The sequence below is a fragment of the Mustela erminea genome, chromosome 9 (genome assembly GCF_009829155.1).
Source record: "Mustela erminea isolate mMusErm1 chromosome 9, mMusErm1.Pri, whole genome shotgun sequence".
Classification (NCBI taxonomy): domain Eukaryota; kingdom Metazoa; phylum Chordata; class Mammalia; order Carnivora; family Mustelidae; genus Mustela; species Mustela erminea.
In genome coordinates, this window is record NC_045622.1 from 21,556,176 (window position 1) to 21,573,260 (window position 17,085).

The window sequence follows — 17,085 nt, forward strand, 5'->3', positions numbered from 1 at the left end:
TGCGTTGGTGAATTTGCCACTAATGAATTGTATTTTATTACAATTTCATTTTGTATCTTCCCTTTGTTCACTACCTTCCAGCCACAAGGGCCATTTCTGTTTCCAAAAAGTGGTCTTCACCATTCTGACTTCTCTGCCTGAAATACATGTTCCCTGGTCTCTTCACATGCTGGTTCCTTCTCATCCTTCAAGTCTCCGCTCAATGTCATCTCCCTGAGAAGTCACCCATGACTACCTTTTCTTCCTATCCCCAGACTCTATCACTTTGTCCTGTTTTACTCTAGAAATAGCACTTAATCATTATCTTAAAATTATCCTATTTGTTTTCCTCATCTCCATTTGATTATGAATTCTATGAAAGTAGAGATCTCCCTGGCTTGTTCAGGACGGACAGTGGCACAAAGAAAATGGAAGCCTAGAGAGGGTAGCTGACTTGCCCAAAGCTCCACAGCCTTGGGCCAAGAGTTCATGGCTCCTAATTCAGGGCATTTTTGTTGTTGTTGTTGTTATTGTTAAAACATAGATACTCTGCTCAAGTTCTCTTCCAGAGAGAGAAGAGAGAAGGAGAGAGAGAAAGATAGGGGGAGATTGGTGTGGGGATGGGGAGAGGAAAAAGGGAAAGAAAAAGAATACATACTTAGAAATTTCCATAAGATCTAAGCCTTGGATTTTTTTTAAAGGTTTTATTTATTTATTCGACAGACAGAGATCAGAAGTAGGCAGAGGCAGGCAGAGAGAGAGGAGAAAGCAGGCTCTCTGAGGAACGGAGAGCCTGATACGGGGCTCGATCCCAGGACCCTGGGATCATGACCTGAGCCAAAGGCAGAGGCTTTAACCTACTGAGCCACCCAGGTGCCCCTAAGCCTTGGATTTTTGAACAGGTCTTGCTATGGCCATTAACCCCCCAAAACATTTGTTCTAGCCTGATACATAGTTCAACACCTTCTGCTGTATACTCCCACAGGTGGGGGATGTTATCCAGGAAACTTGTGGACAAGTTTTGGACTGAAGATAATTATTCTAGATCCTAAGTCTCCCTCCTAATGCTCTCTACTTCACAAAACTATTGGCCTTTTATCCAATTCATAATAATATTTCTGGTAGAAATAATCCAAAAGCAAACAGTCATGGACATACAGTGCACTTTGACTGACTGAAAATTGCAAAAATTTTCTCACTCATTAGTTCTGTCTGGAAAAAAAAACCAAAACAACAACTCAAAACTGACTTTGGAGAAAACAGCACAATTTTTTAGTAAATTTGAAATAATTTGTATCTATCAAATAACACCAAGGAAAAAGGGATAGCCTGAAATAACGCCCCCCCAAAAACTTATAATTTCTCTTTTAAGTAAAAATTTTATATAGGGGAAAAAAAGTAAAGCAAAGCACAGAAACTCTGACAGATGATTCATATTCAAGCTGCAAATCACATCTTTGTATGCATTGCAGAGACATGAGCAAATTAGGTTAACAGAGGAGGCAGAAGCCCCCAGCCTGGGAGAAAAGAGGGTGACAGAAATGTATTTCTGCCCTCTTTTTTCTTTTCTTTCTTTCCTTCCTTCCTTCCTTCCTTTCAGATTTTATTTGCCAGAGAAACAGCAAGAGAGTTAACACAAGCAGGGGAAGAGGGAGAGGGAGAAGCAGGCTTCCTACCACCAAGCTGGGAGCCCCATATGGGGCTCGATCCCAGGATCCTGGTCTCATGACTTGAGCTGAAGGCAGATGCCTAACTGACTGAGCCATCCAGGTGCCCCTCACTTCCCTTTCTTTTCGGCACTTAACACGAAGAAAATTTCTGTGAAATGAAAATGGATGAAAAATGGAAATGGTTTAAATGACTCTCATAAAAAATCAAGAAATAAGACGGGCTCAACAGATTTCAGAAACATTCTTCCCATGCTAATTAAGCAATATTCGTGTAATTCTTATTAAAACGTCAGTGTTCAACCCAGGGTGTCAGGTATCAAAGCATCCATGGAGTCTAAAGGTGTTTTCCAGGTCCGGCCCTCCGGAGCTCCCGGCCCCACTCTGCAGCATCTTTAGCTGGTAGGGTTAGGGACTCGCGGCCTTGGTCTCTCTTCCCTCAGCACCAACTCAGGCCGCGGAGCCCGTCGGGAGTTGTAGTCGCTGCACCTCGCGGAGGCGGGACGCCGCGGCCGCCGGAGCGCCGAAAGGGGGCGGGGCAGGGCTGGGCTTGGCGCAGGCGCACAGCTCTGGCCGAGCAACATGGCGAACCTAGCGCCTCAACCCAGCAAGAGAAAGCGCGAGCCAGAGGCGGAGGAGGCGGAAGCCGCCGGCATAGAAGAAAAGGGAACGGGAGTTGGGAATGGTACCTCTGCCCCTGTGCGCTTACCGTTCTCCGGCTTTAGAGTGAAAAAAGTGCTGAGGGAGTCTGCGAGGGACAAAATCATTTTTCTCCATGGGAAGGTACCATTAGGAGCGCGGGGCGGGGATGCGGGTCGCGGTGAGCCAATCACCGCCTTGGAGGCGGATTTATTTATTTATTTATTTATTTATTTATGTTTAAAAACCCGCGCTCGGCCGGAAAATACCAATCGCACTACTTGTGGGGGGGGGAGAGAGTGTACCACTAAACTGCGTGGGGGCGGGGGCGTACCGGAGACAAGTTTACCCATGGAATCAAGGAAATCCACAGACTTAGGGTTAATTTTCCTAAGTCCTCCTTTACTAAAAGTAACTCGTAGAGAGTATTGCAGATTTAAAATCACGGGTTGAATTCTCCAAACTGTTCATTATGTATTCATTTAACATAGAGCTGCTGGGAACTAGCAAATGTTGCTGGATCGTCCGTCTGTGGAACGACATAGAGCCTGTGGGAGATAGGATCCCCGCGGTGCAGGATCTCAGCCCCAACCGAGGAGACAGTTTATTAAATTTCTAATTCAGTTTCACATTTCACGCGCTGGGCTAAGTGCTGGAGACCTAGAGATGGAAGTTACCATCCCCGATTTTCAGGGTTGCAGTGTATCTTCTGGTACAAATAGGTACAGCCGGCTCTAATACCATGTGCTCAGCTCTATAGAAGGAATTGAGGAGAGACTGAGACCATCTTGGGAACTAGTGAGGAGGCCCAGTGGCAGATAGGTATTAGGGTTCTTTAGAATTCCTAGCAGGAGCTCTCATTTTGGGAGGACCAGGAAGACCTTGGCCTAGGCTACCATGCCTCTGTGTCTTTTGTTTTGTTTGCATGATTCCCTGTAGTTCTCTTAGCCCTGTCTTCTGTCTGTAGCACCTGCTGAAGATTTTAGCTATGAGAACTTTTGAGCTAGGAGTTAACTGGGATACCCAGATTCTAGTTTGTTCCTGTGACCTTGGGCAAGTCACTTAGTCTCTCTGACACGTTTCTTCATCTGTACAGTGGGGAGAATTTGATAGAGGCCCTGCAAGCCTAAAATAGAAGAAAGTGGAGAAGCTTTGCATCTTTCAGAAGAAAGATGTGAGTGCTGCCCCCAAGGATTTGGGTTAATGAGATGGCTGCTCTGGGAGAAGAAATGGGAGGCCCCAGAGCTTCTGCCTCTGGGCTCACTGATGGTTTCTCTGGCTACAGGTGAATGAGACCTCTGGGGATGGAGATGGAGATGGAGAGGATGCTGTTGTGATCCTAGAGAAGACACCGTTTCAGGTAGAGCAGGTGGCCCAGCTCCTGAAGGGCAACCCAGAGCTCCAGTTGCAGTTCTCCAATGATATCTACAGCACTTATCACCTGTTTCCTCCACGGCAGCTGAGTGGTGAGCAAGTGGTGGCTGAGGTGGCTTCTTGTGGGGTGGGGCAGTTGGGGGGACATTGGTGGGAAATTAGGAGGTGTGGTTTCTCCCCAAAACTAGTTTGCATATTCTGGTGCAGTAGTTCCCAATGGAAGCAGGAGGGGATTTTGCACCTCGCCTCCCCAGGAGACATTTGGCAAATTCTAAAGACAGTTTTGTTTGTCAGAGCTGGGGAGAAGGGGTTGCTGCTGGTACCTAGAGGGGAGAGGCCAAGGATGCTCCTGAATATTCTATAAAACGGAGAATGGGAACCTCATAATAAAGAAATGTCAGTAGTGCTGAGATTGGTGTAGTTTACTTGGGGAACGGAGTGTGACTCATGGTATAAAACATTTAATCTCCTAACCGAATAATAATGATTGTCAACACTAGCTAAATTCTTATTATTGTGCTAGCCACCATTCTCAGTATCTTACACGTATTATCATATGTAGTGCTCAGAGGTAGCCTCATTATGACTGGACTTTACAGGTCAGGGAATGGAGGTTTTGAAAGGTTAAGTGACTTACCCAAGATCACACAGCCAGTAGGTGGAAGAAAAACTAAGATCTTTCAGTAGAGGAGCACTCGCTCACCACACTGCTATGGGATGAGCAGTATATAAGGTGCTGCAAAGATCAGGAACTCACTTCTAGTGTAGGAGACACTGAGTGCATTCAAGGGGGATGGACTTGGGAAGGGCAGGCATTCATGGGCTAAAAGGCAAGAGATTTGTTTGGATTGCCAGGATTTTTTTAATTATTAAGAAGAGGAAGAATTTGGGGCACCTGGATGGCTCAGTCGGTTAAGTGTCTCCCTTCAGCTTAGGTCATGGTCTCAGGGTCATGGGATCAAGCCCCATGTTGGGCTCTCTGCTCCCCGGAAAGTCTGCTTCTCTCTTTTCCCTCCTTTCCCTCCGTGCACACAGTCTCTCTCTCTCTCTCACTCTCTCTCTCTCTCTCTCACTCTAGCTCTCTCTCTCAAGTAAATAAATAAAACTTAAGGAAAAAAAAAAAGTAGATGGGGTGCCTGGGTGGCTCAGTGGTTAAGTGACTGCCTTTGGTTCCGGTGATGATCTCAGTGTCCTGGGATGGAGTCCCTCATCGGGCTCCCTCTGCTCTGCCAGGGAGCCTGCTGCTTCTCCCTCTCCCTCTGCTTGCCACTCCCCCCAGCTTGTGTTCTCTCTCTGTCAAATAAATAAAGAAAAATATTTATTTAAAAAAAAAAAAAGAAGTTACTTATTTCCTTTACTTTGTTTTGGCTTCCATGTCAAAAACTAGGCATGATGTGGGCTTTTTCCCTTTAGATGGTTCAGTTTAATAGGCAGCTTTGTTGGAAGTGTGAAGGAGACTGGTTGACTGTGAATTAGGAAATTCTGGGATTAACTTTGTAGCACATGGCAGTTTTGTAATATCCTTCTTTTTGTTTGTCCTCTGGCATTTAAGAATAATTTGGCTTTACAGATACTCTGCCACAGCCCTTTTGTTAGGTTTAATCTTTTCTGTACCCCCAGGAAAGGGTGCTGTTTTTTCTTGTTTTTTTGGAGATATATGTGAACACTTGACGTGGAACAAGCAAGCCTTTCATGGCCAAAGGCAGTGCAGCCTGGACCTCCGCGGCAGGCGAGCCAGATTGATTGGTTGAAGTTGATGGAAACGGACAGTTTTATTTACTTTCTCAGGCGCTGACATTTGAGGAAATGTAGCCCTCAACAGGGGGTGGCGGAAGCAGGACAGAAGGCTCTGTCGCCAAACACCACTTGGGGCAGCCCCCAAACTATAAGCTCTAAGGTCATTACTCTGCCACCACCGTTTTCTCTCACCTTCCCCAGCTCCTCTGTCCACGCTCCCCACCCCCAGCCAAAATACAGAAGGTTCTGCTGCACAGAGAAACCCTGCAGAATTCACAGCCTTGCCTTTGCCTTTTATTTTTCTAGTACTTCTATGATACCGGTAGCACACAGGTGGTCGTGGCCTCTGCCCTGGCTTTCTATTTTTTTTTTTTAAAGCTAAGCACTGAAAGAGGCAGTCGGTTATCCTGCTCACTACAGATCTTCCTCCCCACTCAGAACCCCAAACATTTCCTTCCTTTTCCCTAGTATTGCCCTCTCCTACCCCCTATCCCCTGGGAGCCTCAGATGGGAACTCATCGATCGTGTCTGGGGCTCACTGTCTTAGCACAAGCATTAGTATACATGCAGCTCATTTTACTTTTATTTTCCCTCTCCAAACTAGGCACAGTGAGTGGAAGTCATAAAAATTTGTTTCAGGGCTCAGCCCTCCTGTCTTTCTCTCGTATGTCCAGAGCTGGATAATGGTCTAGATCAGGGTTTGGCAGACTTACTGTCCAGAGAGGAAATACTTTAAGCTTTATGAGCCGCTTCAGTGGTCTCTTTCACATATTCTTCCTTCCTTTTTTTTTTTTTAAACCACCGCTTTAGAAATAAAAATGCCGCTCTTTGCTTGCTGGATGTAGAGAAAGAGACCATGGAGCTCATCTTCTGGCTGTAGTTCATTAACCCCATTCCAGATTCTTTCCCTCGCCAAGTTTGGTCTGTGGACCAGCCATATGGCTATTATCCTGGAGCTTCTTAAATAGTCCGAATCTCAGGCCCCCTCTGAGGTCAGAATTAGTATCTGTTTTAGCGAAACCCCCAGGCGAGTCACATGCAAGTCAGACTTTGTGAAGTACTGGTCTTTAAATACCATCTGTGTGTGGTGATGCCCATGTTTCTTTCTCCATCTCCATTCTCCACCCCTCCCTCTAAGGACTCCAGGCTCGTTGAAATAAACACCAACTTGGTATCTCTGGAGGTCCCTGGTACCTTCTAGGTAAAATATGAGATGACTCAGATACATTAAGGTCTTTAAAAACACTTAGCACTTACTGAATAGTAGCTACTGTTGTAGGCCCTGTGCTGGGTCCTAGAGCTTGAGATGAATTAGACAACCAACTCTGCCTGCAGTCTTGTTTGGGGTGGGATACTGCCAGTTACTATGAAAGAGGGAAGTAAACTCAACAGGGTTTGGTTATTGCCTGGGTGTAGGAAACAGAATTCCTGGAAGTTTAGAGCCATGTCAGACCCACTTCCAGTCCCCAACAGCCCGACCCCTTAGTAGGTGCTCACTAAATGCTGCTGAAAAATGAACCCACAAACCAGCTCTGCTCAGTTTTTGCCTGTGGGCCAAGTGTTCCACAGCCACGAGGTGGCAGCATTGCCACAGTATTCCTGTGGCTGGCCCCTTTGGCCTCTGTGCCAGTCTTCTGGACCCCAGCCCCACCTCTCCAATCTCAGAGTCTTGGAGTCACCAACTCTTAACACTGCCTGCAGAGGCCTTAAGGCATGGTTCCTATAGCCTCGGCCCCCAGAGCCCTCTGCACAGTTGCCATTTTGAGATTTTCTGTCATCTCTGGCTATTCTTCCAGATGTCTTTCCCATAATACTACTTGCTCAGGGAAGCCCCACCCCCACCCCACATTTCTGAGCTGACTGCTCTCCTGATTTCTTCTGCTGTTTCTCCACTCACTGGCAAATCTCTTCTTCTCTTCCAGCCTGAAGGTTTTGCATCCTCCTCCTTTATCCCTCCCAAATTCTCAGCCGACCCCAAGAGGCTGCCACTTCAAGCCATTCATGCCCCCCGCCCCACCTTGTTGACAACATAGAGAGAGCCGGGGCGTTGGAGTCAGGCTCAGATCCTGTCCTAGTGCTAATACTTACTAAGTAAGTGTGGCTTGAGGCAGTGTCGTGCTGTTTCTGAGTTTTAGTGTAGTGCAGAGGTGAAGAGCAAGCCCTGGCTCCGATATCATCTGTGCTGGAATCCTGGCTTTGCTGTTTCACCAGCTGTGAAGACTTGGTAAGTTTTTTGTATTCATTTAACAGAGGTGAAGGGCCAGCTCCGCGTTTGGTACTGTGCTAGGTGAGTGCATTAGGTACTCGCAGTGTCCTTGGAGTTATCGTCCAGGGACAGAGGCAGCCAGCAGACAAGGAAACAAGCGTTTCAGTGGCGGTGAGCTAGAGAGGGGCTGCTCATCTGGGAGCCCTAGGGGGCTCGCTGCAGAGGTGACACTCAAGCCGAGACCCACAGGATGGAAAGGAACCAGCTGTGCAGAGCTATGAGGGGGGTGGGGGAATATTTGGGGCCAAAGGAATAGCATGTGTCCTGGAGGAGGAAAGAGGAACAGAAAAGAGGCTGCTTTGTTCGGAGCTTGAGGGGGCAGTTGATGGCTGCGGTGTGTGACACAGATGTAGTTGGGGAAGTCACTTCAGTTATGTTCTTGTTAAATTAGGTTAGTAACTGAACATATCCTGGGATAGTTACAAAACAAATGACATAAGGAAATGTTTTAGGGGCGCCTGAGTGGCTCAGTTGGTTAAGCATCCGACTGTTGATTTCGGCTGAGGTCATGGTCTCAGGGTCGTGAGATTGAGCCCTACGTCCTGGTAAGATTCTCCCTCTTCCCCTGCCCGCCTTAAAAAAAAAAAAAAAGAAAATGTTTTAGCCTCCGCCCACAGTGTGAGATACATCTTACACTGTGACCCAGTAGTTGTGAATAAACACATGTGGATATAAGAGAAACAAAAGGGTCACAAAACAAAACTTACCCTTAGAATTTTCAACTGAATTCCACTCTTGTCTGTTTCCTTTTAAATGCTGGTCTTAACTTCCTAAATTAATTTCATCATCACTGTCATGGGTTATAACCCTTGGAAATAAGCACATGAAACACTTAGCATGGTGACTGGCATATGATGGGTATTTTGTAAGGGTTAGTCATCTTCTATTATGGGGTTTCTCCCTTTAAGATTGCATGAGCCTTAAGTGGAGCAGTATAGCTAACATGGGAAAATGCCTGGCCCTGACCACAGGCAGGGTTCCTTTCTTCCCCCTGTGGCCATGTGGCAAACATGAGGGCCGAGCCGGCCAGATGGCTGGCATGTCAGTGCCGCCCGGGCTGTCTGCGCAGGGCAGAGCCTGGATCATCTGCTTCTTCAGCTCTCACGCTCTCACGCCCGTGGCCTGTCAATGGAGCCCTTTCATTAAGATCTCTGTTCTCTCTTACCTGGGGAAGGAGGGGGTGGGTAGTTAGGGAGAGGGGTGTGACTCAGAAATCCAGACCACGTCTAAAAAGGCCAATTGTTTTCCCCAATGTAGAGCAGGGGTGTGGAATCTCAGGTTCAGAGGAGGAGGCAGCGTCTGTGTGAGAGTGAGGCCAGGGCAGGGAGTAGAGGGAACCTCGGAATGACATCTTCCTTTGGTTGCTGAGAACTCCGGATACTTTAGCTACAGGCACAGTTGTCCTCCCTGTGCTCCTTGCAGAGGCAAAACCGGGACCCCTGGAGTCCAGACTGAGGGCTTGTTGGGAAGGAACATTTTAAACTCTCCATTCCCCTAAGAGTCTCCTCTGGTAGTAGTGTTCACGATAGAAAAGACTAGAAACAATCCAGATATCAATTAACAATAGAGTTGATATGTAAATCAAGGTGTTTCCCTGTACTGGGCCACTTCTTTTCAGGCAGTGAAAGTAAACAAACCACAGCTACATACTTGAAGAATCTCACCACCTCGAGCTAGAGAAGCAAGACACAGAATACACACAGGGTGGTTCCAGTTAGATAAAGTTGAGAAACAACAGAACTAAACAATATACTGCTTAGGGATGCATGCATAATTAATACAATTAATAAGACTGAAAAAGAAATGATGAATGCCTTATTCAGCAAAGTGATTATCCCTGGTAGGGACAGGGCTGAGAGGACGTCCAAAGTTCTGGGAGTGCTCTGTTTCTTGGGCTGCACACTCCATGCATGGGTGTTCTTTTATTTTAGGTCTTTAAACAGTATATCTTTTATATTTACATACATACATGTATATGTAAAAGTATGTATACATACGTATTCACACACATTTTATATATATATATATATATTTTTTTTTAGATTTTATTTATTTGACAGAGAGAGATCACAAGTAGGCAGAGAGGCAGGCAGAGAGAGAGGAGGAAGCAGGCTCCCCGCTGAGCAGAGAGCCGGATGCGGAGCTCCGGAGCTCCATGACCTGAGCTGAAGGCAGAGGCTTAACCTACTGAGCCACCTAGGTGCCCCACACGTTTTATATTGTACAGTGTGTTTCCAGTTAAAAGTTAAGAAAAAACCAAAACAAACAAACAAAAAAAAACCAGCAGGTCCTTAGAAGAGCTGAGAATATTCCCCCACTAATTTATAGGGTCCTGCCTTCATTCTCAAATTTGGTTTCCAGTCACTGTGACTGAAAGTGTTTGACTGAGGCCTCCTTTCCTCTGGGTTTTGGGCATTAGCAGACTTGTATTTCTGCGTACCGTCTTTTTTCTGGTGCAGAGAAGTGGTGGGGCCTGACTCTTCTCTGTGCTGGAGTGCACTGCAGCCTGAGGCCAGCCCTGGTAGAACAGGGCAGTGTGGGGAGGTCCTCCAGCTACTGGAGGAGAAGGCTTGGTACCAGGCTCTGTGGGCTCCACTCCTACACATACTGGCACGGGCTCGTCGCCCCGTCCCTTCTGGGTGTCCTCAGCAGGGCTCTCATTGCAGCGGAGGTTCAGGTCTCTGAACAGTGACCAACAGGGAAAGTCTTGCCAGAAAGGTTACCTCCTGGGCTGAGTACTGAAGAGCCCCATCGTCTAACATGAGAAACACCCCAGGCTTGCAGCCAGTGGGTCACACCAGGGCAAGTCATGGAATTGCTTTGAGACTCAGTTTCTCTCAATGAAAAGTGAGGAATCTGATAGCTAGTTAGCCCACCTCAGTGGGCTTCGGTATCCTATGAGAGCAGAGAACCACAGTATCTCAGGTTTGAATGGAACTTCAGAGATTTATTTAGAACCGTTCATCACAAATGCTTACGGAGCTTTCTCGAATACAGAATCTGGACCTACTGAATAGATCTCTCTGTGATAGGGCTAGGCCATTCATCAAAGTCATACAGTCACATGGTCAAGTCATCAAATAGGACTGAAAGGCTTATATACAGGGCCTGGAACAGGCTTTTGTACCACTCTGCCCCACCCTGGCCCTGCCTTCCAGAAGCAGCTACCATGAAGAGAATTTCTGGGATTAGTGCTTCTGGTAGTTTCCTCTAGACCCTAACTGAAAAATAAGCTAATGCAACTCCATGATTTGTCACATTTTGACTTTCTTAGTCCTCCGCAATGGAGATGGAAAGGTTTAGTTCCTTTTTATACATTTCTCACCCTCCCTCCCCTCTCCTTCCATTTTTTTAAAAAAAGATTTTATTTATTTATTTGACAGAGAGAGAGGTCGCAAGTAGGCAGAGAGGCAGGCAGAGAGAGGGGGAAGCAGGCTCCCTGCTGAGCAGAGAGCCAGGTGCGGACCTTGATCCCAGGACCCTGGGATCATGACTTGAGCCGAAGACAGAGGCTCAACCCACTGAGCCACCCAGGTGCCTTCCTTCCAATTTTTTTGTTTATATTGTTATTTTTAGGGTTTTAAAAAATTACTTTTGGAATCTTAAATACACTGCAACTGTTAGCCCTTGATCCCTCTCCTTGAGGCTGTCACTCTGTCAGTTAAGAATATCCATCCGTGCCTCTAGCCTTCTCTTGCTTTGCTGTCTCCTGACTTCTGTCCGCCATGCTTGTATTTCACATTGTTTATGGTATGTTCTGTTGCATGATTGTAATCAAGTCTTGTGTGCTTTGTCTGTAAGTAGATTCTGAGCTGCCCACCAGTAAACAGCCTTACATTAATGTGGCCAGATTAATGTGCGCTACACACTCAAGCAGAGGACTAGGATTCTGGTTCCTCTCCTACCTGCCCAGTGCTTGAGACCCTCATACCCCTGGAACGAGGGTGCATCTGAATATCTAGGTGAAATGGTTGTTCTCACATTCCAGCAGTTCTTCAAATCATGATGCTTTTTAGTTTACTTCATATTTGAACCATTATTTTATGTTTTTCCTTCATAAAATTTTTAGTTGCTTCTTTTTTTTTTAAATTTTTTTGATTGTGGCTAAAAGAATCCTGAGCCTTTACTCTGTTTTTGAAATTATCCAGCCACTTAGTTTGATAATTCATTACATGATAAGTCCTTCCTTCCTGGAAATATTGTTTCCAGAACATTCTTTCCGGCTGCTCCAATCTGGACAGCTGATTCTTTAGACTTGCTGCATGGCCCTCAACTTTAGCCTTCCTGTCACAGCTTTTTCTGGGTTAGATCGACTGTTCTTAGGATTTGATGTCTCTCTTGTTTTAGTCTCTTACTTAGCTAATGTACAGTCTTAAGTACTTCCTCAGAAAGAACACATGAAAGGTAAACCTAGAATCCTTTATTTTACCCTCACTTTTTTTTTTTTTTTAAAGATTTTATTTATTTATTTGACAGAGAGAAATCACAAGTAGAAGGAGAGGCAGGCAGAGAGAGAGAGAGGGAAGCAGGCTCCCTGCTGAGCAGAGAGCCCGATGCGGGACTCGATCCCATGACCCTGAGATCATGACCTGAGCCGAAAGCAGCGGCTTAACCCACTGAGCCACCCAGGCGCCCTACCCTCGCTTTTGATTGATGGTTTGACCGAATACAGAATTTAAATTTCTTTTCTTTCAAAACATTAAAGACACTGAACTATTGACTTCAAATATCCATTGTTGTTAACAAGGTATCTGATGATAGATTTTCATTTTCTTACACTTAACTTGGTTTTTCATTTTCATTCTTTTTTTTCTTCTTGCTTTGTTAGTTTTCTTCTCTGGAAGCTTATCTTAGTATGCTCTTTATCTTAGGTGTACTGAAGCATTGTATAGCTGCGTCAAGGTTGAATTTTTTTTTTTTTTTTCATTCATTGTACTTTTGGACCCTTTTGGTTTAAAGTCTTAGGTCATTCTTCCGCTCTACATTTTTTCTGTTATTTCTTTGATAATTTCCTTCCCTTTGTTTCCTTTATTTCCTCTTACTGAAAACCCTATTAGATGTTAGTCTCTTAGAGTGATCCTGTGTATTGCTTCTGTTCTCCCAGTTTTCCTATTCCTTTTAACTATTCTTTTCTTTTTACAGTCCAGTAGATTGTCTCAACTTTATCTTCCAGACCTTTCTAGTGAAGGTTTTAATTTCGCAATCATATTTTTAATTTTCTTCCCTCATGATTCTCTGTTTCATTTTCTTAGCATCTTGCTCTTGCTTTACAGGTCCAAATTGACATTCTCTAACACACTAATTAGAATTATTTAAAAAATTATCTCCTGACCCTTCCATGATCTCATTTCCTCTGGGATCTGGTTCTCGTTGTTTATTTTGGTCATTCTTTTTCAGGCCGCTGGTTTTCTCTTAATGTCTGGTGAATGTTAGCTTATTTATGTTTAAAAATGAAGAGGCGGGCTGATAATCTGGTGAGCTGATGTGGGCTTTGTTCACCATCCACTGGTAGGTCTATTTCCACAATAGTCCCGGATGAGTAGCTGGCCCAGTGCTGTGTGGATGGGGAGCAGGCCCAGTGGGCGCTGTTTGGCACGCTGGAGCGTGCCCATGCTGGACCCCTCCTGCTCTCCTGTCCCCTATAGCTTGTGGGCTGCTGCTTTTTATATGGCCTGTGAGCCAAGGATGGTTTTTACATTTTTAACGGGTCATTTGAAACAGAAGAAAACTAAGAAGAATATGAAAAAGGGACAGCATCACCTACAACACCTAAAATATTTACTGTGACATTTTCCAGAAAAGCTTGCCTACCACTGCTCTAGTCCATGGCTTTCTGTCATTGGAGGACAGCCCTCCTGTTTTCATCTGGCTTTAAGTGCCTACCCCTGGGATGAGGGTGTGGCACTGGATGGAACCACTTGGTACAGCTGTTCTTGATGCCCTTTGGTTGAGCCTTCATTTCCCTTCCTCTGTGCCTGGGTACTTGGGGCCAGCTAGGTATGGACTGTCAGGCCAGAGGTCACATAAAGGATCAGCCCATTTATACTTAAACAAGAGAAGACCTTGGGGTGCCTGGCTGGTTTGGTCGGTTAAACATCAGAGGTCCAAGCTTCGGCTCAGGTCATGATCCTAGGGTCCTGGGAGCAAGCCCCACGTCAGGCTCCCTCCTTGGTGGAGAGCCTGCTTCTCCCTCTGCCCCTTCTCCCACCTTGTGTGTGCACCCTCGCTCGCTCTCTCTCTCTCAAATAAATAAAATCGTAAAAAAAGAACTCTATGTAGATATGTTCATATATATGTAAACTCATTAAAGACTGGGATAGTAAATACCCAACTATTGTTAGTGTATGTTTCAATGAAAAGATTTGGGGATTAGACTTTTGAATTATTTGAGAATGTATTTATTTGATGCTTGAGTAGATATTTCTTAGGATGTTAACCTCGAATCACCAAACAAAATAAAGAAGCAGATGATCAGATTAGCTTGGAATAGAGCCTCTGCCTCCCTCCTTCACAGCCTGAATGACCCTTGTTGTGTGGGGCTTGTCAGTTCATCAGCAAGTACTGCATTCTCCCAAGATATGTGGACCCCAAACTCGTGAATTACAGCTCTTTACAGAAATGGCCTGTGAGATACTAATGGAGAGCACGGAACTATGGAGGGGTGCACACTGGGAGCGGGTGGATTAGGGTGTGCAGGGGCAGGTCCTTCCATGGCTGGGGACGCAGTGGCCCCTGGAACGGCTGGACTTGGTGATGGGAGGGTGGGAAGTTGAAGGGGAGTTCTGGGTGAGGGCAGCACTATGGACACAGCTTTAGGGTAGGCTCCTGGCATAAGCTGGGCTTTGAACCCATAGGAATCTGCTCCTTTGGTTTCATCACTTGAAGCCACCTAAAGATGGCAGATTTCTTTTCTTTTCTTTTCTTTTTTAAGATTTTATTTATTTGAGAGAGAGTGACAGAGAGCAATGAGTGGGGAGAAGAAGGAGAAGCAGGCTCCCCACTGAGCAGGGAGCCTGACATGGGACTCGATCCTAGGACCCCGAGATTGTGACCCAAGCCAAATGCAGATGCTTAACCATCTGAGCCAGCAGGGCGCCCCAGGATGCCAGATTTCTGTCCACTTTTCTCCCTGGGTGCTTCAGAGCTCCTGACACCAGGGAGCCAAGCCCCTTTTGGGGCTTAGAGGGACACTAGAATAACAAAAAGCAGACATTTCAAGATGGAAAGGCTCCTAACTCCTGGGTTAAATTCTTTACACAGAATCTGAGTTCTTCCTTTCTTTTGGTGGTCTAATTGACTCCTGCTCTCCTTCCTCTGCCGCCTCAGCTCAGGAACCCTTGCGTACTGCCTTCTCTGTGTCCCCAATTTCTCCCTTCAGCTGAGAGCCAAAGCCACGTGTCAATTCTCCGTTTAGACTCATGGTTTCCACGAAGCCAGGAGAAGCCATTGCATTCAGAAGCAGTGAAGAAACACCACAAGACTGGTGTTCTCATTCTCTCTGTCTCCCCCAGATGGGGCAAGGTCCCAAGACTCTGTGGCAGTCTTGAGGCTCAAGTCAGCAGAAAGTCAGCTTACTCAGGACCAGTGGGTGAAGGCGGATTACCAACAGGATAGCTGGTTCCACTTCATTGCTTGGCTCCGGCTGTGGCTGCCAGCCTATGGCAGCCTGGTTCTCTTGTCCTTTTCTGATCCAGACTTCTTAGTGAGTGATAATCTAAAATTCTGGTAGTCCGAGGCCCCTCTCAGCGGGGAATATACTCCGTACCTTTGATCTTCTGCCCCCTTCCTACCAGCACACACAACGTGGCAGTGTCCATGGGTATTGCGCTGAGACCGGGTCCCTGTGCCCCTCTCTGAGTGAATAAGGAAGTGCCTTTAGGCAGGAAGTTGTGAGAGGGGCCATGTTTTGGAACTCCTGAGTGTTTGGTACAACAGCTTTTGTAGACTGGTCTGCTTAACCCCAGAATAGCTGCTTCCTGTGTATGGGGATGTAGGGGTCTTTCAGCTCTGAGGGCAGGGCTGTCCGTCCATGCCTCCATTATCTCATTCCGTACCAGTTCTCAGGCGTGTTCAAATGGATCTTTGTGGAGTGCTGTAAGCCCCACAGCCACCGTATAGCAGCATTTCCCATTCCTAATGGGCCACCTCTGAGACCATGAAACCAAAGGCCACCGCAGGCAGCCCTGGAGAAGCATTCAGAGTTGCCGAATTTGCTTGTGAGCCATCGGGCCCTGTTGTTTACGCCTCCTCTACCTCCCAGGCCTCGGAGAACTGAGGAGGAGGTGGAGGAGGGAAGGAGCCTGTCAGATCCAGGGCTTGGCTAAAATCAGCTTGTGCCTCTCCTCTGCCTCTAATAGCATCTCTGAGCTGCCCTGGAGACAGGTAATTAGTGGTTTGAAGGTTTGCTGTGGAGCGGCCAAAGCCTCTAGTAGGATCCTGACCACACCCTTCATCCCTGTTTATTTTTGATCTGAAAGTCTCTTCAGGCCTCCCCTTGAATACTTTAAGCATCCCTGCGATGCAGGACACAGACCACCTCCTCTCCAGCCTCCGGCCTGCTCTCTGGCCACCATGAGGCCGGCCTGAGGAGAGGGTCACCTCGTCAGGGGAGATCCCCAAGAGGAGGGAAGGTAATGCATGTCCCCCAGGAGGCCCCGCAGCCCCTCTCCCTTGCCAGTCCTTCTGCCCGGTTCTTTGCTAGTGCGCCCTGCCAGTCTCAGTCATCTGCCCCGTCACCCGGGTAGCTCTGCTTGGCCCTTGTGGGAGGTGGGGTGGGCTTCACACGCGGATCATGCTTTGCTGTTGCTTCTCTCCAGCTCCCCTAGCCTGCACATCTGGGTCAAATAAGTTGAAACTGGCTGATCATAATGAAAGGAGAGCAAAAGCCACAGACTGAGCCATAGAAATTACCTCATCGTGTAGAAGTCATCAGTAACGGCTGGAAAGCAGTCTTGTTTGAACATGTGTATGGGAAGGAGAGCAGACTGTCTGTGGTTTGCATTTTCATGTTTCATGTGCAACAGCGTTTTCCTGGGGATTTGGCTAGGCGAGCTTTGGCAGAGAGCAACAAAGGCAGCTGCTCTTTTCCTCTACCTAGCCCTGCCTCCACGTCCGAAAGCATTTGGGCTCTCATGTCTGGGTGGAGGACAGGGGGTGGGTTTATTTCTTGGAAAAGGCCTTTCAGGAGACTCCTAAGGGTCTTATGAGGCGGGACAGAGCTGGCCTATCCAGGGGCACACCAGCCTGCCTGCCTGAGCTGCAGAGAGAAGGACTGTGTGTACAGGGCCGCTGTTCATTTATTCATCTGGGATGCATTGGTACAGCCATCCCTGCAGCCAAAATATCCCTGCTCCCCCAAGCCCCACAAGGGCTGCAAGACCACCACAGGTTCTGTCTCCTCGGACCCCACCACAGGCATCCTTC

General features: G+C 46.8%; 1 protein-coding gene across 1 annotated transcript in view; it reads left to right on the forward strand.

Moving 5' to 3' along the window:
- Positions 1–2,178: 2,178 nt before the first annotated feature.
- DCPS (decapping enzyme, scavenger) overlaps positions 2,179–17,085 on the forward strand; it is a 38,210-nt gene continuing 23,303 nt past the window's right edge. The window contains exons 1-2 of the mRNA XM_032359308.1: positions 2,179–2,429; positions 3,571–3,751. Of these exons, the coding sequence (XP_032215199.1) occupies positions 2,229–2,429; positions 3,571–3,751 (382 nt within the window). The 5' untranslated portion in view covers positions 2,179–2,228. The remainder of the gene's footprint in view (positions 2,430–3,570; positions 3,752–17,085) is intronic.